This window comes from Phoenix dactylifera, chromosome 16, assembly GCF_051530095.1.
Source record: "Phoenix dactylifera cultivar Ajwa chromosome 16, Ajwa_hap1_PhDact_Kaust_v1.1, whole genome shotgun sequence".
In the NCBI taxonomy this organism is placed as follows: Eukaryota; Viridiplantae; Streptophyta; class Magnoliopsida; order Arecales; family Arecaceae; genus Phoenix; species Phoenix dactylifera.
Genome location: NC_143205.1, coordinates 10,255,496 through 10,281,314, shown reverse-complemented (window position 1 = coordinate 10,281,314; position 25,819 = coordinate 10,255,496). Strand labels below are relative to the sequence as shown.

Here is a 25,819-nt window from a genome sequence, read left to right as displayed (position 1 = left end):
AATGGCCTTCAATGGTTTTCAAGACCAAGTAGTGCAAAGGCAAGATCTGCATCAGAGATCACAGGTAATAGAGTACGTCCAATTATGGTTGGGACATCATATCATCATCATTTTGGTATTTCATCATTACAAAATGAAACTTTGGTCTATCCTTCACACAAATGGTAGGACCCTCTCAAGAAGGCATCAGACTCAACCCACATTTTTATGCAGCACAGGACCTACAACTTTTATGAAATCCTAACACTAACGGCATTTCAACAACAGCAAACCTATCAGATTAGAAAATCCTGAGTCTGTTAATATTTCCGCAAGTATTTTTAGAAATCAAGCTTGTTGACCAGTAAATATCTTCTAAGAGCACGTTAAAAATCTAGCTTATAAACTTATCAGAAAAAAAAAATTATAAAAATATTTTTTTCCTTCCTACAGAATTCGAACTGACATGGGTCATGCTCATAAAAACAGCCTAATCCTTGAATCAACAGAACATAGCTTACCCAAATAGATCCTAAAAATTGTGCCCACATCCTGATTAGTCCTATTAGTAAATATTTATTCAGCCTGTGCATTTCTGTCCGTTTCTTGTGCAGTTAACATAGCTTAGCAGGACATAACAAATAAGAAGCCAATGTCCCCATGAGAATTTCAGTTGGCTGCCTGAAGACCGACTCCTTGAGTCCTTGAAACGGTTGTATATTGTCATACATTGAACAAATTGTTCCGTTATCGAATGGTTTCGAGCATTTTCCAAGTCCCAGTAAAAGAACACATTCAGTATCCTCTTATGCTTAGCTTAGTGACTTACCCAACACCCTGCCAATGGCACCAATAACCCCTGCCACATCCGACGATAAATAGAATGGCGCTGCATAGCACTACTCTGAGCCAACCAGACAGCCAGAAATAATCATTAATTCTTCACTATTTCGGGGCGGAGTCTAAAGAGATTCATGCTGCAACCCTCTATTCAGGGAACACTGAGTGGAATAGAGAAACAGAAGCGACCCGTATCCTAAACTTGGCCAATGAGCAAACCATTTGATTAACAATACATCTTCAGTCAAGTTATTTCATGTTCAGCATTTTGCTTTTAGTCATTCTCTGCCGCAGTGCTACCTTCTCTCAAAAGCTTGATTTTCCATTCCAAATAAGCAAGCCTCATAGCTGTCATACGATTGAATTATTTATACAGATGGATTTGTCACCAAATGGCCATTTCAAATTGCAATGGCTTCAAATCTGATGGTAGGATGTTTTACCAGCCTTTATGTGTGGTTGCCATGTGAATCCTGCCAAATTGGTCCAAGTCAAATGTCACAGAGATACAATTAAAGTAACGGTCAAGAATGCTAACAGGTATTGGCACCAGCAAATTAATATGAGCAACATAATGATGACCAACTATTCAACAGCTTTTTTTTTCTTTTTGCGCAAATTTTGGACTTGACATGAAAATTACCTGTCCCTTTAATCATAGATCTGTCTCTGGAATTCTCATGTTGTGACCATAGGACATGTCAAACTCCCATCTTCATCAGAAGGATGCTTCATTATATGCTATTTCCATGGCATTAAGTGCTACACCTGTGTAATGAGATTATGCAGCTTCACAAAATCATCCAATGTAAGATCTTGAGGTCTGGCCTGCATTTTACTCAGGCAATAACAAAGAAGAAACTCACTGGATAGAAGAAAAAAAAAGGAAGGGAAATCAGCAATATCAAAACCAAGCAACTTACTGTAACTGGAAGGCCAACATTCTTGAGAGCAGCTTCAATCTCGAGCGATGGGCATATATGCTGAAGTGACCGTCGCAACATTTTACGCTTTCCATTGAAAGCAGAATTTACCTGTATTTTACAAAGGCAACTGCCTCATGTATGCAGATTTGGTGCTCATTTCTGACTAGAATAAGGCTCAGGAAGAAAATATACTTTTCAGAAACTTTCAACCCTAATTTGAAGAGGATGACAAGAACTTCTGTGAATACATGAAAACTGCTGAACACCACAGCTGACAACCAGTTATAAGGTTGAAAATTCACACAGCAATTTCCCAGTGCAGAAACATGACAGACAAAGTAAGTTTGCTAACCTAATTGTTGAACTTTAACAAAACCATCAATAGCTAAAAGCTGCTTTAGAACTCCAATGAGGACTATAAAGCTACAATGCATATTAACAACTAAGAAAAATTTCAAGTTACAAGAAACTACTCCAACAAAGTAACAGTTAGATGTTCCAGTTTCCTGAGATAAGCATGTAACACCAATTACAATGATCAAATAGCTTTGGTATGGAAGCTGGTAGCTTGGACAAGGAAAAACTGAAATCCCACTTAAGTCTCACTAGAATAAGAAACAGAGACTGTGTAACATGTTTGCCCTGAATTGAATTCAAAATTGATACAGTTGTGGATTTGGCAAAACAGAAGTTGATCTGATGACCTCTATCTCACTAAAAGTAAGCCAAAACACCTTCCTCAACTCATGAGATCTCCATCCAACCAAATTGTGACAGGTTCAATATATATCGGGTAAAGGGAATTTTGCAGAAACTGCCCGCTTAACTCAACTAACATGAGCATTCAATAGGGAAAATACATGCATTCATATAAAAAATGTGTTTACCATCAAGATATGTGCACTTACTATAAAATATATGTGCATTCAACTCTGCTTAACATAATGTTTGAGCGTAAGCAGGCCCAAGGGTGAAAAAGGGGTGGCCTAGTGCACGAAACTCCCACCACTGCAGAGTTTGGGGAGGGTTAGATGTATGTGAGCCCTAGCCCCATGTGTGAAGAGGCTATTTCTATGTTTCAAATCGCGACACGTAGGTTACAATGGAGCAACCTTACAATTGCATCAAGATTCTCACCCCTGGGCCAAGGCAAAAGCAACTGAAAACTTTTAATCAAGAAAATTATTTTTGAAAAGATAAATGGTACAAATCTATAAGAGGGCCTTTTTACAAAATCTCCATGCAGTGGGTTCTAGTCAAAGTGGATGATGTTTAGGCTCATTATTTTTTAGTAAGGTTGGCCAATCTTTACATTTCAAATCTCCATAGAGATATACTAGTGGGTTCTCGGGATCTCCCTAGCTTTTCTATAAACACACCATGGCAATTGATGATAAAGACAATATTCAAGAAGCCTCCTCAGAATCTAACTAGCAAAGTAAGGTTCTAGTTCATTCTAAGAGACCCTCTATGTGTAGATCGTAAAGAGTTTGTGTGCAAGAATAAGTGGAGAGTGGATTACTATACATGCATATATTTGAGAAGACTGATGTGAGTAGGGTTGGTCGTACTACCCCTACTACCCCGACCCAGGGGTACTGAATAGAACCAATATGGAACCGGGACAGCTCGCCCTGTCGGCTCAAAATAAAGGCTGACTGTTTGATCAAACCCTCTCTCCGTTTGATTAAGTCCAAGTTTGGTTAAAAAACACATCCTCTAGTCGCTCGTGATCCCCCCCTCCCCTAAGTCTCCATCGTATTCAATAGAAGCCCCTTGCTGCCCCCGCAACATCCCCACCCCTCCAGTAGCGTCACTAGTAAACGTCTCTCTGTCTCTCTCTCTCGGGCTTCCCTCGGCCCTCCTTCTTTCCTCCCTTTCTCCCTCCCCCCATCTCTCTGCTAGGGTTAGGATTAGGGTTTAACCCTTGGGGCTCTCTCTCTCTCTCTCTCTCTCTCTCTCTCTTCCTCTCTCCTTTGCTCCCTCTCCATGTTTCAGAAACGCCCTGGAATGGCACAATACAAACCCGAACCATGCCAAACCAGCACCCCTTTTAGTATTGGTTCAGCGAACCTTGTGTGTAGTTTTTTATTTCCCTCTATGAGCAAATGCTTCCCTTGATGATCAGATCACAGGCCAACATCCTGTTGCTTAATGAATGGTACACTCCTCAGAGGGTGGCCAAACAATTTGGTCTCCATGAGGGTTGTCTTAGAAAGATAGTTGACAATGTGGCCAACCAAAGAAATGGCATGGATAAGCATCTTCTGAGGCCAGTGGATGGGAATCATATCTTCATTCCAAGAAACAAACAATGAGGCTACATCATCATACTCTAGGCATGTTGATGGGACAAATATGTGAGAAACTTCTGGAATAAAGCCTATCAATTCTATAACTGAACTTTGGTAGAGAGTAAAACCCTTGCTGATAGGAAAGCTACTAATCAGGCTCCAAAGGACCAACCAAAAACAGATGGACCTCACATATGTTTCTCTTATTCAGCCCATCATTTCATGGTAGGGAAGGCAAGCATAACAGGCTCCTCTGTAGATCATATAATGGAACAACTTAATGCACCTTTTGATTTGACCTTTTGAGAGCAACTTAGGAAAAAGGAATAGGTATCCATTATCGTCAGGAAGCTGATAGGAACTGTAGATCCACCAATTTCTCTCAACTGGGTAGTTTGAAGCCTAATCCATCTCTTCCTCTTGATGTCCGCCTTGATAAAGACCTGCTCAAGCATCTTAACAAGAGCATTTAAGTGTCATGAAGCTTGAGATCCAAAATATTCCATGGCTTCTTTAACACTTATCTCCTCATTAGCAGTGTGCTTCTCAGGCACAATAGTTAGGGGTTGCATCAAGGTTGTCAAAGCAAATGGCTCAACCTCGCCGTCACTAGTCAAATCTTTAATGAGGGACCTCTTTTCTTTGCTTAGGACTTATTCACTGAAATTTCTTTCTTAATGGATATGAAGATTATTCTCGTGCATGAACGTATACTTGAACAAATAGTACCAACCGACTAGACCTTTAATCACAAGAAGAATGCGCCGAAAAAATGACAGATCTGTGTAATAACAGTGGTAGTTGGCATTTCGTAATATAACAAAAACCCATTCCTTGTCACCAACTTGCTCTTAAAAGGCCAAATTAGTTAGCATTAGACTACTTCATTCTTTGTTAAAGAACTTGGCATGCTTGCCTCCTCCCTTATGAAGCAATGGGCTGAACCGAAGAAAGGTCCAACAATTTGCAGTAAACTAATCCATTTTTGGCAGATTCTGTAAATCCTCATAACCAGTCTTCCTATTACAAAGCAACATCCTACCCAGTACAGTTTCACTATGAAGTTGGTGGGCTTTATCCATGACAAACTTTACCATTATCTGACCCACCAGTATCCTTATAGTATAGTGAAACAGCCTTGTTCATTGCTCAAAAAGACATGCTAACCAAACATCAATCTCAAAAGATTCTCCCAAAAAGAATAGAACACCAGTGCAAATATCTTGGTTGGGCGCTTTATCAAATATTCTGCTAAGACACCTTGATTGAGACCAAATTCCCTGCCTAGACATCCTATTAGGATTGTGTGGTTCAACAAGCAGAGAGATGTCAACTTGTGACTCCATCATCAAGGAAACATCCATCTACAAGGAAATAAGAAACTTTCATGGGTCTTCTCGAATAGGTGCATCCATATGAAGCCACTCTCCACTTGTTCCTCTACGTAGTTGAAGTCTGTGAGGGTGTTCCTGAGAACAAGACCCTAAAGAAGAGCCCCCTACCATATCTGGGCAACCCTAAGAGGGCTTTTGGTGATCTTCGAGTTCTAAAACATGGTCCGAAAAATGCAAATTTGTAGTTCTGGCCCTGATGATTTTTTGTCCTCAGAACTTTTGAAAAAAACTAAAACATAAAATTTTCATCACATATTTGGAAATTCAACCAAATGAATAAGTTTCACAGCAATGAAGTATAATTATGTCTCTTGCTAATATGATTGTCATCAAGAAAAGCTTGATGACATGTTTAGATCAATAAGTTTTAACTACGTCCTAATGTATTCAAGTAGTTGATAATGTGTACACTAGATCCAATGCATTTGTCCGTTGTTCATTTGATTTGGTTGGAATAAAATTATGGAAAAGGATTCTGAGCTCTCTTGAATTATAACTAGTTGAATTAGATGTGATTCAACCCATTCAAACCTTAGAAGTCCAGTTTCATCTGGAGCAAATAAAACTACAACTTGTTTCCATATTCATCTCAGCAAATCATCAGGTTTCAGAAATATAAAATTTGCAACAAAAAAAAAAAAGCAGATCAACCAGCTGACCTTTTATAAGATTATAGCCAAAGCTAAGAATATTAATACTTGACTCTTTATTTGGAACTTGGGCAATCACTAATTTGCATATCTGAACTCCTAAAAATTCTCAGATTGAAGTGTATATGTAGTTGCCAGCAACAACAAAGAATTCCATATCAAATATTCTATATATAGGTACTTGGTAAGCAAACAAACATGAAAAGAATGGAGATCTAGAATAACCATTGAAAAGAAGCTTTTAGGGGAGGCAACTGGTGGATAATCCAAAACTTGCTTTAGTTTAAATCTAATAACAGCTGCATCAACCTGCCAAGAAACAAACATCAAGGGCAGCATTATTCACAGGTTGAGACAATTTTCATTGGAAATGATGGATATCTGTAGGTGGAGGATTACATTAAATTCATTGGACTTTACTCCATAAGCAAAAGGATTGGCATATTTATTCTATATGTAATTTCTGACAAAATATTACGTGTTCCTCCAACACTTCAATTAACTTCTTCCATTTTAAATTTGAAATTCTTTTTGAAATATCTACTAAGCAGTCTAAACAGAAGCCCTTATCTTGAGGCATCTATGATACAACCAAAAATTGCATAATGACAGTAAATCAACGATTGAGTGCATATACCTTCTCATGCAATTTTCAATCTCAATTTGACTGCATATTTACATGCTTGCTCCAATAACATGGGAAGAAAGTTTGGAGATAGAAAGCAAGACCACAATAGGACATTAATTATTATATATGGAGTTGAGCTAGAACCCTGTTGCTAGAGTTGAATTCTCAATCCTATTTTAGCCAAATCAATGATGAGATCTGTATTGAAAATTAATGCTACTAGACATGACTGCAACATATAATATGCATAGACACAGGTTGAGACAATTTTCATTGGAAATGATGGTTTTTACATCTGATTTATGTTATTAATTCTTTTGTCAGTCTTTCTCTCACCTATTCTGTGTTTAAACTTGGCTTGTGTTGGATGCATTGATTGTCATCATGTATACTTGTTTTTGACTAGTATAAACTTGAATTAAAACTAATGACCAAGGAATATTGATTAACTAGAATCTGTCCACCAGTATATGGAAGGAAACAAACTAATTTTGAACCTTGGATGTATTGAAAAGTCAAAACATGTTAACAGGAGAGTTATAGAGAAAGAGACACTGAACAAAATGTTCTCACCTTTTTTGAACTTCACTATTTAACTTGTTTAAGTTTCCAATTTAGGAAATTGTCTACAAAAATGTATGAAGTAATCTAAAATTACTGTTTTCAAGTCCCATCTCTGGAAAAAAAACTAGGAAGCATGAATAATTCAAATCACATCCTGTATTTGTATGGGATACATATCGGATGCTGATATTGATCAGATACTCCTGGAATTTCTCCGATACTTGTGTAAACATCCTATTTGTCAAAGTTAAAACCACCGAATACTTCCTAAATACACTCAAGAAACTTCACTACTACCTCCAAAAATGAGGGCGAAGGTACTTTCTTTCTTTTCTTCAATGCTAACCTTTTAATGGTGAATGGTCAATTTTGTAGTATATGATGTTTATACTAAAATATGATATAAGGATTAGGGTCAAAGATGATGAAATGATGAGCTTGTAAAATTGATGCTATTTAATAACATTCTATGCTTTATGGCTGCTTCTTACATATACAACGTACATTATGCATGGATGTATTAATATATGTATATTTGTATACATGTATCATGTATGTCCATATCATGTCATTTCCGTATACTGTATCTGTTTCCATGTTTCAATGCAAAAAACAGTTTTCCGGCTGCTGGTAAAAGTTTAACTTATAGAGCTCATGTTTACTCAAGAAAAACATGAGATAATCATGGTCAGCATGCAAGCTATGATGCTTACAAAAGAAATACTTACATTTGGTTGAGGAAAAAAATTTGTTCTTTCAACTTTAAACTTGTATTCAGGATCTGCAAAATTATGAAAGCAATGTTGATATTATTATTTGACACAATCATGCTATTAAGGGACCACTATAAAACTATTTATATGTATGATCAAGATACATTAAGAAAGAAAACTGATTTAGTTTGACAGTCAATTGGGAATGTTTTCAATTTAAAGAAGCAAGCCAGACCATTACATTATATATCTAGTGCCAGAAAGTTAGTAACAATTGCTAGTCAAAGTCTGTATATTGTAAAAGATAATCAAAAAGTCTTGAAAACATCTATAAGATCCGTATTTTTAAAGTATATATCCCTGAAGCCACTAGCAGTCACCTCTATTCTCATCTCTATACACGTTTCTTCATCAAAGCAAGCACCTAGGTATGATTGTAGATGCATATTGATGTTCCCAGTTCTCACAGCTGATTTTACCCATGGCAAGTATCTAATATCCATCAGCATCAAGTTTATACAATGGGCTGCAAGAGGGGTCCAGTATTGGTGCGGCTTCTTGAGAATCAAGTCCTCCCCTGTCTTCTTGTAGTTTGAGCCATTGTATAGAGATGAGAATAAATATGACCACTAATAGCTCCAAGTCACAAAGGAGAATCCTTTCATCATTCATCTTTGGAGCAAGAACAGTGATCTTGGGCAGGAATTCTCTTGCAGTGGTGTTGAAGGATTTCAAGGAATGGTATCAGCTTTCAGATACAAAAGGAGTTACGGCCTTCTCCTTGAAAAAGAAACAACGAGAGGCTACAAGGATTAGGGTGGAGGTGACATGAGGCCATGGGAAGGAGGTCAAATACCAAAGACATCAAACTACTTTGAGCATGGAGGATGTATAAGCTATGAGATGAATAAAAAGGTGAAAGGTTAAGGGAGGGGTAGAGGTTTCTTTCAGTTAGCAGCGGGGGAGGGGGGCATGGAGGAGATGGCAAAGTCATGGCAAGCTTGGAGCAAGGCTGCAAAGTTTGACCTGAGGATATCGTGAAAGACTGCCATGAATGAGAATGGGATGGGATGGGATTATTGATGGAAGCCACCATTGCCCAGCCAGTTGAAGGGTGAGCAAGGTGTGAAAGAAATCTTCTACCCAAGATTCGTCGTACCAGACCGAACCGAACGGTATGGGGCATACCATACCGGTTTGGTACCGGTACATGATACGGAAGGCATATCGACACTCAATATGTCGAAAAGACTCCGTATCATACCGTACCGACATAATAATAGTGTTGCACTGGTACAAGGTCCGGTACCAAGATGCCGAACCATGCTTCCACCTATCCCCAATCTTTCAAAGGCAGTGCCATTTTACTTGTTAAGAGACATATCCTAACACTGTGAGATAGCTTCAAACTAGAGAGGTGTAACAATACATTTTCGAGTTTCTAGAAGTATACAAATTAAATGAAACTTTAAATGCAATGAAAGGCACATTTCATAGGGTATATATGTCAAAAAAAATTATCTTTTATAACAAGTCCCAAGAGGTACAAGAGATGCCTACACGAAGTTTAATACCAAAATAGAAAGACATTGAAAATGAAATCCTATTCTTACATGGCTGAAACATGTGCCACTGCTCCTTTGTATGATGAAAAATGTGTAAAAATTCAAGTGGCTCCACACCTATTTCATTATTACTCCAACATATCTTCTCATGGTTGAACAAAAAAGTGATGTTAATATTCTTTGTCCTAAATTTATATTTTTCCATTGACTATCTAAGTTAGCAACTATCCTTCATACCTGACCTATACGGCACAAAAAAGTGATGTTAATATTCTTAGTCCCAACTTTATATTTTTCCATTGATTATCTGAGTTAGCAACTATCCTTCATACCTGACCTATACGGTGCAAAACTCATCTTTTAAGATCCTTACAACAAGTCATGCCCTTGTTCTAGTACCCTGTACCCTGTCCACCAGCTTTAGAGTACCAGTCATAGATCTAGAAAATCAGGTAAATCGTCTATTTTATATTTAACTCAGGTTCATTTTTTATTCTCTTTCTTTTATTTTCTGAGCTTTTAGAGTTCATGAGCAGAAGGTGCTCCTTGAAGAATAACTAGCCAATAAAGTAGACAATTCATCTGATCCCTACAAAATCTCTTTTGTTCTACCCATCAAATACAATTATTTTTAATCTACAGTTACCCCAGTATTAGGCTTTGCCTTGAGGTTCAATGCTTAATTTCAACGTTCCGCCTCAATAATGTCCTAATTTTTCCTTATTCTGCAAAAGTGATTTTTAACCAAAATAATGGCCATCATTTTTGTATTAGTGAAAAATCTGCTTTAAGAGTGAAATCTAAAACTTGTTTTTTGATGATCTTCAAGATACAATTCTATAATCTGTAATGTATGATCCCCTGCAAGACTGTATAATCTGTACGGTCCTCTCAACAAGCAAATGATGATATTACTCCAGTAATTGTCTTGGGATGCCACTGTCATGCATATTTGGCTTCACCTTTGGTGAGTGAGGATCCATACAAGCCAGCCACAAATAGCTGGGACAAGGATTGAGGTTAATAATTCTGCTACTTGAAAAGCATAAAACTGAAAAAGCTTACCTGAATAGAAGTTCACAAAGATGTTAATGGGTCGGTATTCTGATGTTCGTAAAGAACAATCTGCCAAGCGTGATGCAGTCTCATCCTGAAAAGATGCAAAGTTGCAACAATTTCAGGCTAAGGAGGATCAAAAGAGAAGTTATGCTATTTATGTAGTTTCTGTTTAATATAATAAGTTGAACCACCATGGAAGACAAAGAAATCTACAAATTTTCTACAACCAGGGAGAAGAATATTGAAAATATACATTGGTTAATTCTATTAAGGATAGAAAGGTAACAGCCAAAACTGTGAAGAAATATTCTAGCAGAGGAATACATCTAAAAGTTCAGAATTACGGAGTTGCCAAGAGTAGATATCAAAAGATATTGATCCTTGGTCCCTCTATATAGGTTTCCCTGATCAGTGCTTCCATTAAGTTAATATACCTGCAATCCAGGAAGCATAAGAAGATTGCCACATGTAGTCCCAATAGGAAGATGTAATTACTACTTGTACTGGTCCTGAGTGCAAGTTCAGCTTTCTTGGCAAACTCGGGGCCTGTTTGGCATCACTGCCAATTTCCAACTTTTGGTTTTGTTTTTGAAAACATGGAAACCACGGCAAAACACTCGTTTGGTTACTCTCTTGCAATTTTTGATTTTTTTGAAAACGTTTTTCCAGGTTTCTGAACAAAGTGAAAGCTCTCAGGGCTATCATTTATTATTTTTTGAATATGGAGATGAGGCATCGAGATTCTCTTTTCTCTCGAGCCCCAAGCCCTTCTCTCTTCTTCCCGAGTTGAAGCGTTCCACTCTGAATTCAAGCTCTTCTACATCCAACCTCCTCTATGTTCAAGCTCTGCTGCCACCAACAGTCTCTGATGACACTGACCTCCGATGACCGCCGCCTCCCAAGGACTCCAACAACCCTCGCCTCCAATAGTATGAACACACTCAACTTCTCCAACTCTTCTTCCACTTCTCCTCCTCCTACTTCTCTTCTTCTTCTCCTCTTCCTCTTCTTTTTCTCCTCGGCTTCTTCTTCCCCTTTTATTCTTCTCCCCCATCTCTCCCTGGCCTCCCATCAGCCCGGATCTGGACAAATTTGAACCCCTGTTCCACTCTTTCTTCTCCTCCCTTTCTTCTCTTCTTCTTCTCCTCCTTCTCCTTCTTCTTCTTCTTCTTCTTCTTCTTCTTCTCCCCCCCCCCAAAAAAAAAAAAAATATCTCCTTGTAGTCCTCCTCTTTCCCTCACAGAACCAATCCCAAAATATACAGATTCAGAGATAATATCAAGCTAAAACTGAAACTAATTATGGTTGTTACTTCGATGTCCTAAATAGGATGTAGGCATTTCACCATTTGGATTCAGAGATGGCATTAACCACTATTACTCTGATCATAGCACTTATTTTATCTGTACAACCATGAGTGTTCCTTCATTTGGGCTGATGAATACCATGAAATTCGATAGAATGAGGTTGATGTAGTACTTATCATATCTGTACTTATTCGTCTGATCCTAGTAATTACTGTATCTGTAGGACCATGAAGGTTCCTACATTTGGGTTGATGAATCACATCAAATTCAACAGAATGAGGTTGACGAGATATTGACAGAGATAAGGGTTGAAAGGAGGGAAAAATGCTTGTTGTGTGCATGTAATGAGTGCAACATGCTTTGTTTGATGATGCTTATCATTGTATTTTTCTTTCTAGTTATATTAGTTGTTAAGATCGTCAATACCTAAAATGAACTTGCATGAATTTTGAGTTTAGACCATACAATTCATCATATTTATGAACTTTATATATATATATATATATATATATATATATATATATATATATATATATATATATATATATATATATATATATATTCTTCTATAAAATGTGATTGTTGTATGAATAGGTGCTGTAAAATGTTTGAATCACATCTGCATATAAGTTTTCAGTTTTGCTTACAGGTTGTCAGTTTTGATAAAGGAAAATAGCAACAACTACCAAATAGGTTTCAACTTTCAAGTTTTCAGTTCTCAGAAAGAAAAAACAAAACTGGTTGCAGTTTTCAGCTTTTAAGAGACTGAAAACTGATAATGACACCAAAGGCAACCTCAATTAAAGACAATTTTGGTGTAGTTCATATGTGATGCCAACAGAATTAACTAAAAAACCATAAAACGTAAGAGGGATTCTTATTAAGTCTGTCAAACAGAAGAGTTGATCATCTAAAACATAAGGCCTATTTAGATAAGAGTAATAATTTCCTAATCAATATGTGACTTTCTGTCAGCCTTCTGTAAATTAGAGATGCAGTCAATGTGCTTAGCTGACCATGGAATGCATCTCGATTTCAAAAATGCAAAGTCAAAGCATTATTTATGTGGGAAATAGTAGATTGTTGAGGCCTACTTAAACACAATATCTTGATATCGCATAATTCACAGTGCCATCCTGTTAGTGGAAACTATACCAAAAAACAAAATTAATGACTAAAAACCTTTTCTGTCATGCATTTCATTAAGTCTTGATGGGACCAAGTAAGGTCCAGACCTCCTGATTATCGCATAAACTACAAAAAGTCAACAGTCAATCACTATGGACACCCACGGACTCTTCAGGTCTACCATAATTATAAAGCATTCACCAAACGAAGAAAAATAAGAAAAGAGGAGGGGGAAGAAGAAAATGCTGATTGTTTTCGGACTTGGAATAGATGGAACCCATTTTTTCCAGGCTTATGTATATCACTAAATGCTCATGGTAACAAAACCTAACTGAAAGTACATAGTACCCAGGATTATGGCAAATTCAGGAAGATGACTTTTGGTGAGAAGTAACATTTCAAACCTGAAGCAGAAGAACAACTTCAGAGAAGATATCACCCATTGGAAGAAGCTGCCTTACAACATCTGTACTTATGTTGAAGGGTATATTTGACACTACCTGCAAGTGCAAATTCAAAGTATTTAATTCCAAAATCACATTTTTGTTGGATTCATATAGTGATTTTTGAGAATGATGCTCATGTAATGCTACATCTCTATGAATATCATATTTTTAAACTAGATTACTAACATCCTTCTCACACCCTACATGGGTTAATTGATCTATACATGTTTTAATTATTAAGAAAAAAATAAAAGACCGAAACCAAAAAATTAATAAAATGGAGAAGGGGTCTCAGTGGTTGGCCCAACAATGTAAGTATCTGCATGATAGAAATCTCAAACTTTCTGGGCCAATTGGATGCGCAGGGCCTATATAAAACAAAATTTCTAAGGCACATATGAATCTGTCTCACTTGAGAGCAATCTTGGCCATTCACTAAGCACCTGTACCTGGTCTATATAAACAGGCAGCCATAAATTTAAATTCTGGCTATTGACCATGCACACCAAAATAATATGGATTGCTTTACGGTTATGTTCAGATTGTTTCTTGGTACAGAATTTTCCATATAGTGATGATAGTATTAACATAGATGAAAAATGTAAACGGTATGCATTTGCAAATGTAATTTGCAAAAGGGAAAAAATCAAATTATATAAGGATAACAGACTTACAAGTCAACGGCAGTGTTAACTACTTTCACCAGAGTGAAACCAAAATACATGTGGCTTGATTTTTAAGGTGTCTAACAAGATATCTGTTCACAACTAATACAAGTAAATGGTGGGGCTCTTGCATCCTTCTGGGGCTCAGAGTTGGTAGAAAGAAGAAGCAAGTTTTGATGATAATAGAGTGCTAACATCATATCTATTCACAACTGATACAAGTAAATGGTGGAGCTCTTGCATCCTTCTAGGGCTCGGAGTTGGTAGAAAGAAGAAGCAAGCAATGATGATAATAGAGTGCTAGCAACACAAGGTTGCAAAAGTCCTTCCATACCTATTGGTGAATACTGGCTTCACACAACCTGCTAGGGTTTCAGAGTAGCAAAAGGAGACATCAGAGCAAAATAAATGAAATGAAACCAACAAAAACGGATAATAGAGCTAGAAGATCAAGGATAAGGGTTAAAAGGATACCAAGGAAATGACACATATCACCTTCCTAGTTGACCAGTGGTGGCCTTGCAGTGTAGGCTTTACAAGGCTCCAATTGGAGTTGCTTGAGAATTCACAAGAAAGCTTCCCAACAGCCAGCAACATTACAACACAAAAGAGAATGCAAAAGGTTGCTCCCCAAAGGAGTACTTTTGTTGCTAAAGCGATGAAAAGAAGCAGGACATATGGGTATCTGCAGGGTTTCAAGATCCATTATCTAAGACCTACTAGGACTCACAAGGCCCTTTGAAAAGAATTAAGAGAAAACTCAGAGACAAGCCAAAAATATGGCCAAAATCATCATTCATGAGGAAGTTATAATCTTTGGCAGGCGTGGCAGCTTTCTGATAAAATACTAATAGCTCCTTTGACCACACTCCAGGTCACAAAACTCCTAAGTGGTTATGATAAAATTCATTCATAAACCATCCAATGCATCTAGTTGGTTCCTATACCATTACAAGCTATATTTACTTAGTCAACCTTTTGGTCCTTGTCTTTGACCAACTAGGAGTATCTATTAACATTTTAAGTATACTAGGACTAACATCAGCCACAAGCAATGCATGCAAAAAGCATGGTTGGTTGTGATCTGTTGATCCGAAATGATGGTATTGAATTATGCCCATGAATTCCATTTTGCTTGGATAACTGTGTCTCTTGTTCTTTCTTCCTTATCCTCAAATAAAAGATCATCTAGATTTCTACTGTTGAACAAGGGGTATTTTAGTCATACACCCATTTTAGTGGGCACCCTAATTTAATAATAGGTAAGAAGCGTGTCCAGTCAGATTAGATGCTGAATAACTCATCTCTTATCTCTTTTTCTCCAGTTCTTCTCCTTATTTTTTTATGTTCTCTTGCTCTTTCTTCCTTATCCTCAAATAAAAGATAATCCAGATTTCTACTGTTGCGGGAGATGCAAGATCAACACTGGCATGGTAGTTAGCGCGAGTTTCCCTTTCTATCTATAGGTACCCGCTTGGGTGCTGAACCGAAGAACCAAAGTTACAATATAAAAAAAAAAAAGAAATTTTGAGTTTATTCCAAAATGTGAGCTAGAAGGATGGATATTAACTAGAAATTTTTTCTGGGGATTCTCCCAATAAAAGGTCATCTGGAACATTAATTACCGTTCCTTTGTCACATGAAACTGTTAACAACTATCCCACACCCTGAAGTTTGCTTTATTTAGTATGAGATTTTGAACCAGCCTTTTGAAATTATCAATCAGTAAAATAAAGGCTCATTGTTTTGTCAGAATTACAATAAGAAACCTATGCACCTAATCTTGGGATGCATTTGGGAGAGGAATTATAGGCCATCAGCAGGCCAAACAGGATAGTTTAGCTCTTGTAGCATATTAGCTGCCTTGTAATGTTTCTTTCCAAAACATATAATTAGACTAGAATTTGCATTTTTTTCACTCAATTATTTTTTAATATTAATGGCACTCTTTGAAGGACTTGTACAAGGAGAGAAACTCTCTTATACAGGTCCAGTCCTTACAGTTTAATTTCCAATATTCGTCACCCATTAGCAGTGAAAGTTGTTTCTCATTTGCAGCATGTAACCGAAATCTTGAATTCTACCAAGAGGGAGAAGAGCATACCATGACCTCAAACTTATAGGTCTTTTCCTTGATATAGTGCTAAGGGCCCTAAGCTAGGCATGCAGCATATATTTCTAGGTGGTTAGCATAACTATACCCAACTAAATTCCAGGGGACAAGTTTGGTGACATAAGGCAAACTAAAGGACATCTTTATATGCACTTTTAAGATGTAACGCACAAGCAAATAATTTATTTCAAAAGGCTGAAACTAAAGTAATCACAAAAACTGACCTAAGAGAGACTAGGTTTAATGCTTACTAAGTAACCGTGTAATGAAAACTAAATGTAGCGTATGCAATAAATAAATCTGAGATCAGATGCAATTACTTCAGCAATTTAAATTATAATCTATGGATAGAAACCTCTATGCAGAATTAAGGTCCAGAAGTTACAAGATGGAACTTGTTCGCAACTGAAGGCTCCTCCAAGTGGAGTGAACCAATCTTCACCCCACTCAGCAGCAAGGTATCCAAGATTTCCAAAATCAGTGATTGTGTTAAGATCCCCTTTGTGGTGAATCGGAAAGAAGGCAAGTGGGATGTGACTGCTGCAGCAAGGAAATGCAGCAGCTCTAGAAGTTCGGATGAGTTTTGATTTTCCCAAGAAAGATGCTGGCTGGTTCTGGACTGTAACTGAAAAAAGAGATTGAGGAAGCACGTATGGCTCAAAGGACAGGATCAACCAGCTGGAAATGATATTAGACCTGGAAATGGACTAACCAGGTTCTGATCTGCAGCAGAACAGTTTGACCTGTTCTGCTGATCTGATAACAGGTTAGCTGCTCGAAAGAAAAGTTAGCTGCTGTCAAGTTTCAGGCAGATAAAATCAGCGGCAGGGTATTTAGGTTTTCTTGTAGCTAATATTAGGTTTTCTTATTCTAAAAAAATAATAAAAGATGAAACAGCAGCAGAGGAGTGGTCAGGCATACGTAATATACATGGTTTTAATGCTATGTTTTCTCCATGACCAAGTAACCCTCGACTTAAGCTTATATTACAATCGTCTCATAAACACTAAAAAATATCATAAAACAGAAAAAAATAAATATACAAATAAAATAATGAAAAATCATAAATTTAAAGGCTAGACCAACTCAAAATCTATTGGACCTAAAAATCTACGAGACGATCCAAGTCTTGAGGAATTTAACTTTAAGCCCTCCATACATTCCTCATCCATCCACAAACTTGTTGGCAACTGCCATCTACATTGATAGTAGGTCTGGAAATTGTGCTGGTCTCCATCATTTGGCATCTATCATCTTGTCCACTATTAAAAACAAAGTCCAGACTGGTGCATGAGGCTCCACCTGGGGGTGGTAAGTCTCCAAACCATGTGTGGTGCAGATGAGCTATTCTAATAGTTAATTTACGGACGCATGCATTCAATCACTAATGAAAAAATAACATAAAGTCAAATCAAGAAAATTGTGTAAGCCACCAACATGATTCTACAAGAAAGCTTTAACAGGTAAGTGTTAAAAAATAATGACTAACCACAAAAGAGTATGTGATATGCAATCTTAGGGGCAAGAAAAGGAAACTATATTGTGCTTAAAATAATAATTGGAACCATTAACAAACTGCAAACTTCCTTCACTCCATCATTCTTGCTGCTTAAGAAAAATTAAGCTGTTAATAACCAATACTATGTTATGCAATTAAACCCTTCAGAATTCGGATACTTGATTATGCTCTATTGCCATTCTAGACATCTAAGCCTTAGACAAACTGACAACTAACCCATGATAACTGTTTAGGGTAAATAAAAAAGGGATACTATCATATTAAGATTAGAGCGGACAACAAGGAGCAGCACTTACTGAGTGTTGTCATTGTCACAATTACAAGAAAATATTAAGTTTAACAATGTTGTATCTTGTATGTCTATGAGCACTAAGAAAGAACGTGTTCCATGCACAAAAGATTAATGTTGTAGGAACATGAATTCCAAGCTTTGCCCCATTTTTAGTAAAAGCACTAGCATGCCGTAGTAAAGTAAAAAAGAATGAGTTGGGAATATTAAGTTGGAAATATAGCATTTGATGAATTATGAGTTACAGCATCTTTAGATGTGGTGAAGTATATTAAAGTGATGGCATGATCATGTATAAGCAGACTTAATGTGCCTTCCTGAATAATGGACAAAATTTTCATGGAATGCAGGAAAGAAGACCCAACATTATAAGTTTGTTAGACAGTGGATCGAGGAATGGAGTTGTATGGAAGACTGATGCAGAGATAAACATTTTTTAATTTTTATTATATTTTTAGATACACTTCTAATAGAATTTCAGGTTGTTCTCGAAGGTCTAGTGTTGATTGATTTTAGTAGAACAATGTTTTGCAGTTGCATAGATCTATATATAGGAGACTATGAAAAGCGCCATATTTTGTTTGATTTATGGGTTATTTCAAATAAATTAATTTATATGTGGAGGATTCCACATATCCCACAATTCTCATCGCTTCCCCTCTCACCTACCAATTCTCTCCCCTTGGAATTTCCTTTTCTTTTCTACTCTTCCTCTCCCAATCTACTGCTTTTGGCTGTTATTGCTGTCCATGGCACAAGACAGTAAAAAAATCACACAGCAGACAATCTGGTCATATCACTATACATAAACAACCAATAGCCTCTTACTAATGCTACATCAAAGGCACACCCACGCTTACCCTCCTGACCATACACAATGCACACTTACAACATTTCACTACAGTTTTCAAATATTGTGGAGTCCTTTATGCCCCTGAAGAACAATTTTGAAATGTTGCACACTATTGCTAAAACATGCATGGGCATGATTTAGTAAGCAAAAATATTCATGATAAGAAAATTGCTCATTTACATAGGAACAATACTCCCACTCAACACATACAAACACTCTTTCTTCATGAATATAACTTTTCAAAACTTCTAATCATTAATTAATCCAGTACTCACTATGGTCTTAATGGTTTAAAATATTAAATAGAGCTCTCCATGTCATGTTTTTTTTTTTTAACAGGTAGATATGGATGAAAAGCAAAGAGCTGAAAAATAGAGCATAGGAAATCATGTTGCAGGCTAATGCAGCTCAAGATGCTTGTCAATTAGTTACTTGCATGCAGGACATAACTTCAGCCTGACACTATGAAAACCATAAAGAAAATCTTCATAAATGGTAAAAAAATATATCTCAAGTTATGACCACTTTGGGAGAAACAACCCCCCCCCCCCAAAAAAAAAAATAAATAAATAAATAAATAAAAGACTGGCTTTGATAAGGACAGATATGTCATCCTATACCTACAGAGCTGGCTATTTAGAGTTTTGTAGCATAGTAATGTGAAGGATGTTCATGGGTCTGAATATTGGATGATAAATAGGTAACAGCACAAAAACCAGGCCTATAAGAGATCCAATTGAGGACATGGATGTAGCATTAATTTGTAAGGATGAAATTCTTAGTCAATTGGAAGAAGCTTATGAGTTCCAAGAATAAGGGATAAAGAAATAGAAAATCAATTGAAATGGTATAGCCACCACAATTAAGACTAAGATGAGATCCCAAATAGTGAGAAAATGTCATAGAAGAGGATTTCAAATAGTGTGAAAATGTTAGAAAAGAGGAGAGGGTGACTACCACATAGAACTTGGAATATTTGTTACAGATGGGATGAAATAACCATAAACTAAAGATTTAGTCCTTGATAGAAACAAATGGTAATGAGAGATTCATAAGAGGAGTCTCAAATAAATGGGACAAGGTTTATGACCTATTACAATACGGACCACTTAAGTGAGATAACAACAGTGAACGACTATAATCAGAATTATACGAATTAATTTATGCAAAAGTTCATTAAAAATCGGAGTGAAGTTATAACAACATAGGACTTCATTCAAAAAGGCTAACCAGAATGTCTTATTTAGGTTCTTTGGCCCTATATAAGTATCCAAAATCTACCCAACGTATAACCAATATAAGACTAAACACACGCCCGCATAGTTCCTCACATGCTCCTCCCATTTAAGCCCTAGCACCCTCGATAGTCTAAAGGTCCAAATCCGTTCAAATCAAATCATAAGTACCATAAATCCAATCATAAACATCATGGTCAGCCTGCGGTCAACCAAAATGAGCCCGTGTTACAATGTTCCCTAATTCACATGGGCCATGGACCAAGTCTGCTCTGATATCATTTGTAACAACCCAAGAGCTCGCCCAAAAAAAACTAGTTAGAAGATATTATTTAGGTTCTTTAGCCCTGTATAAGTACCTAAGATCTACCTAGTGCATAGCCAATGTAGGACTAAACACATGCTTGTACAGGTCCTTATAGAAGTATTGAAACTTGGAAGAAGAAACGAATACTAACATGTATAATACTTTCTTATGCATTTCAAAACATATAAAGTGGCTACTGAATTCTACCAACATGATAATATTCTTAAGCTACAACATTTTGACATGCAAACTGAACTTCTATCATTGAGACCAAGATTAAACTAGAAATGCATTTGCAGAGCACCAATTACAATTAAATGATTATTTATAGTTATATAACCTTGTGATTAGTACCACACCTTGAGAATATTTGTGCACAAGACAGGTTTATTATATACAAGAATATAAAAAACTTCTTCCGTAACATCCATACATGTATATTTGAAAGAACAAAGAGCACAAAAAGTCAAAATCATGCGGATGCTTAAATTTCTCACCTTTGCATATCTAGGTTTGATTCCTACGGAGTTCTTATTCTCCAGCAATGAATTCAAATGGGAATGAATATGACATTTTGTGAAGTCTTCCTGCAGAACCTATATAAAAGAATAAAATTACATATAGTCATATGATTAATTAAAAGCACCATAAATTGTTCCATATGTCCTTATTTCTAGACATATAATTAGAAGCGACATAATTTTTTAGTTCTCCTTATTCCCACACATATTGAGGTTAGATTTATGCAATATTTTTTTTGTACAGAGAGGAGAGAGAGTCATTTAATGTAACAAATAGAAGAAAAAAAGATGGAAACAAAGTGCTTGAAATTAGAAACAAGTGATCTTAATAAGACAACAGGTTAGAGAAGATAACGTTTGTGGCATCAATTGGAGGCCTTCCCATGACTAGTTAACCCAGGACAGTTAGGACTGCAATGCATGAGGATTTCGATCTCCTTATTGTATTCCTTTAGCCAAGTAAAGGAGTTGCATCAGAAAACCTAAAGGGCTCTGGATTATATCTCTAGACACTTATTTCTATTAACCCACTCTACTATGGAATCTTACCCTCAGTTGATATGAGAAAAAAATGTAAAAAAAAAAAATTGATTTTGCACATAAGTTCAATAATATGTTTTATCCTACTTGTTATGAGGATTGCATTGAGCCTCCCTACGATGGAAGATTGTTCTTGTTGCCCCTGATAGTAAGAAACATGCCAAGCAAGGTTTGAAGTAGCACTGCTCACCATATTGTATAGTACAAAACATGCCATGTCAAGGCCTAAATAGCACAATGCATGCCCTCCATATCTCTGAGGTTTTGTAAGAACTAGGCATTTCTTCATACTTTGCTCAAAAGTTTTGTATATAAAGCCAAGCTTATGCATTGCAATTACATTTTTGTGAGATTTGATTTTCAGATTACTACCATATTGATGCTTATTTGTGGTTAGGATTCTAAAATGATGTGGAGACATATCTCTGGGTGATGTTTATCAGAAACAACAAGGCAAGTTCAAAGCTCAAGAGAAGTTATAGTCATTGATGTGCTTCCAAAAAAAAACCCAATGGTCTAAAGAACGAATTCATCGTTTTAAAATGTTGAGTATCTTTATGTGCCATTATGCCAACTGCCAGCATAATATTTGTATTCTTCCCACTGTATATCAACCTTGATGACAATAAACCATGTTAAGTAAAAAGCCAAGTGCAACAATGCTAACCGATAAAAGAACCTGCCCCTCCATGGGCAAGATGTAATCCGCTGTTTAACATAATTTCATGTATTTCTAAACGCATCTTGATGCTTTGGACTTCAGTAAGGTATATCCGCCCGATATTGTTTCTCCTTATGCTTCCCAGCAAATGAAGCTTCATCCTCTTCATCTCCTTTGGATTTTGTTTTTTCCGTAAACCTTTGTCTCAGAATGTCATTTTTCCATAAACATTCCAATAGTAGTAGACATGATCAAGGAATTATGTTTTATGCACCATAAAAGGCATAAATAAGGTACCAGGCCTTCTCTGTACTACACATTAGAGTGCCTAGCATAGGACAAGCTGAAGTTTTTGGACATATCTAGATCAAAATATGAAAAGAATTTTAATAGAATTAGAGATACTCATAAAGTTAGGACCTGATTGGTTTTTTTTTTCTTTTGCCTCTTTCCCTACGAATAAGAGAAATACCAAATGGAGACTGATGTTGGAGATAACATTTGCACAGAACTTCTTCCATTCCTTGCATTTATTTTCACTTCTTCTGAAAGCAAGACTTTGGTTCCAAGAGTTCTAAAGGTTTTACAAACAATTTAAAAAGGAAAATGGTTTCACTATACATATTTGCTCAGTCTAGTTCAATTTTCTTCTTGGATTTTGCAAACAAAAACAGAGAACAAAAGCAATACAAAATGGGCCCTTGGTGACTATCTTCCTCAAATCTGTTTCTTTGTCATCCTCTCTTGTGGAGGGCCGAACTCAAATAATTAGTGACTGTCTACTAATTATTCGCTGAACAGATTTTTCAAAAAAGGCTATTGTCTTACTAAAAAACGTGGTATAAGCATCTAAACAAGATATAATTAATGAAACAAATAAAAATGCAATTACAAGATTTAAATGTCAAAAAAAGTTAGGCTTACCACTAATTGATCTGTACAGCCAAACCTATCTCTAACAAGCGTGGCCATGTGCGGATCCTGAAACAAATAGAGTATTACAGTGTAAGTGCAATATACAAGACAAATTAAAATTTTGATTTATAGAAGCTAAAGTCAAATGAAGTTCAGGTATGAAGCAGAAAACTTAAAAATGATAATACCCAAATCAAAAGAGGAATTAGAGAAGTATATACAAATCCCTAACTCTTTATCAGAATTTAGAGAAACATTGTCACATAAAGTATTTAGCCAAATTACAAAATTTAATGTCCATGGAGCTTAATATATGCAGACACCAAAACCACATTGTAGTCCTAAATCTATAAACCATCCTGGAACCGAAGTAGGAGCTTCATGACCAATCTTACACAAAATAGGCCTCTGAAGCCTTATAAATCAGTCCTCTTGAGGAGTTTTACTTTTTATTTCATTCATTTTCCAGCAAGCAATCATATGACAGCCAGCCTGGTCTAATTAATTTCTTAGATCATTTTATTTCATTGTGGTAGTTATCCAAATTTCCATTTATAAGTAGGAATAATGGAAGGCATGGTAACGATTTTCCCTGAATTATTGAAAGCTTCTTAAATTATTCTATGCTTTCATCTGGCTGAATGATTATCTGAATTTTGCAATTAATCTAGAATTATATAGCTTGTCTCAAATTATATAGGATTTTATGATTTATTAATAAGTTGTTCACAATTAACTTCAGAAATCTTCACGTGTTGCAAACTGAGTGGTGAGGTTATTTGCTATCATTTCCTATTCTTGCCTCTCCTTAACTCATTTTAAACCCAATAATAAGAAAAGAACTAATCTTATATTGTTTACTTTTGTTTCTCTATTCCTAAATTTTTGCTATCCAAACTCTTTCCAAACTTACATATTTTCCAGATTTTTTTCCAAATTTCAAATCCTTAGTCACATTATTCTGGAATTCTGAAATTGTGAGATGGTAAAAAGTCCTCCAAATTCATTTTTTCTGGATCCAAAATACCTTTTAAAAAGCTCCCAAAGCTATTAAGCTGGATTCTAGGTAGATTTTAACTAAAACCTAATCATGAAACCGTGAATTTGTAGCTCTTCACTTGCATATCAGAATAACAGACTAATAGTAGTTTGAAGGATACCAAAGATTAAAAAGTCTACAAACAAAAAAAGTTTGAGGCGAGTTGCCAACCTTCTCTACAGCAATCACCGTGGCACCGGCATTTATCAAAACATTAGTCAAGGAGCCAGTACCGGGCCCTATCTCCATCACCACATCCCCTTCTTCAACCCCAGCCACATTCGAAAGCTCTTCGTTAATGCTCGAATTCAACATGTAATGCTGCAAAACGAAATAACAATTAATCAAAACAATCCCTTGAGAATCTTGAAGTATTTCCAGAGAAACAAGTATTTCTCTTCTTCTTCTTTTTTTCTTTTTTTTTTCCCTCTCTGTTTTGGTACCTGGCCAAGTGATTTTCTTGGGGTGTGGCGGCCTTTGGAATTCAGAGATTTGATGGTCGTGTGGTAGTCGTCTTCGCTTCTTTTCCGCCTCGAGGCGGCGGCGGCGACGACGACGGGGAGCGGCGGCCGCGGGGGGTCACTTAGGCGCCGCCGCGCGCATGGATGCAGCGAAGGAGAGGGCAGTGTAAGGGAGAGCATGGAGGGGGTTTCTTCGTCGCCGCAATGAATTCGGGGGAATGTGCTCGCCGCCGTACTACCAACTGTATCAGGGAGGAGCTTAGCAGAGCAATTGAAGGTTCTGGTTTAGAAGGAGTGAGAGTGGGGTGGGGAATGGTTTGGTCGGGTTATACTGTCCTCATCCAATCCAAACCGAATCTGCTGGGTATATTAAAAGGAGGACGCTTTGAGGAGCAAGTGCCGCGGTCCAACCGAACACCATACAACATTGGAGATGGAGCTAGGATAGGAACTATGTGATCCGACTGATACACTTTGGAACCGATGATAGTCGCCGACTAATAAAACCTCACCACAAAACTAGACAACCAATAAAGGCATGTCACATTGTCAACCCTAAAAGTATATGGAGAGTTCTTCGAATTTCAAACCTCTTTCCAACAAGTGATAATTCGGCCATTATCGCGAACAATTTTCATAACCATGTGATAAACGATGATCTGCACAAGCAAGATGCACGGGCAAAGCACCTAAGCATGATCCTCGGAACGTGCGATCTATTACCAGAAATGACAGATGTGCGGGCTAGTTTTCCTCGGCGATGGGCGCTGGCCTATTTAAACCACTCCCGGAGGACCCTCTATATAAGTGCTCTTAAGCTCTTTTTATTCCCTTATGCTGCCATTTTGTCGCTCTCACAATACTTCCACTATTTTTTGAGAGTTGAGTCTGACTTAGGCATTGGAAAGTCTTTCACTGAACACTCTTTGGCAAAAACACTTCCTTTTTCTGTGATGTTTCAAGTCGAAGCGTGGCACTAGAGCCACCATCCAAGCATCCTCCTCACCACGGTGATGTGCAGCAACCTTCAAGCTAACTTCTCCAGCAAGACAACAAACCCACCGACCTCTCTAATGACCTTATTAGCTCATGCATGGGTCGAGCCCAGTCACAGTGGCAACAGATTGGCGCTAGAGAAAGTATTATGATCCACACTTTTGGAGGTTCGACTGATTGACGGACGACTTGTAGCCATGAAATCATGAAAA

At 36.9% G+C, this 25,819-nt stretch overlaps 1 protein-coding gene across 3 annotated transcripts; it reads right to left on the bottom strand.

The window, feature by feature from the left end:
* Positions 1-75: 75 nt before the first annotated feature.
* Positions 76-25,144, bottom strand: PFC1 (Ribosomal RNA adenine dimethylase family protein). Of its 3 annotated transcripts, none has more exons than XM_008810840.5 (11): positions 24,594-25,144; positions 24,322-24,471; positions 23,121-23,177; positions 20,972-21,070; positions 13,452-13,547; positions 10,619-10,703; positions 8,004-8,056; positions 6,309-6,392; positions 1,743-1,853; positions 1,463-1,647; positions 76-1,292 (listed from the first exon to the last, which is right to left on the bottom strand). In XM_008810840.5, the coding sequence occupies exons 1-10, from the start codon at positions 24,789-24,791 to the stop codon at positions 1,582-1,584; spliced, it is 999 nt and encodes a 332-aa protein (XP_008809062.2). In that variant the 5' UTR covers positions 24,792-25,144; the 3' UTR covers positions 76-1,292; positions 1,463-1,581. The 3 variants fall into 3 exon arrangements, with proteins under 3 accessions (XP_008809062.2, XP_026665725.2, XP_088568351.2); XM_026809924.4 differs by having other exon boundaries at positions 1,463-1,587; XM_088712225.2 differs by lacking the exon at positions 6,309-6,392 and having other exon boundaries at positions 24,594-24,984.
* Positions 25,145-25,819: the final 675 nt, after the last annotated feature.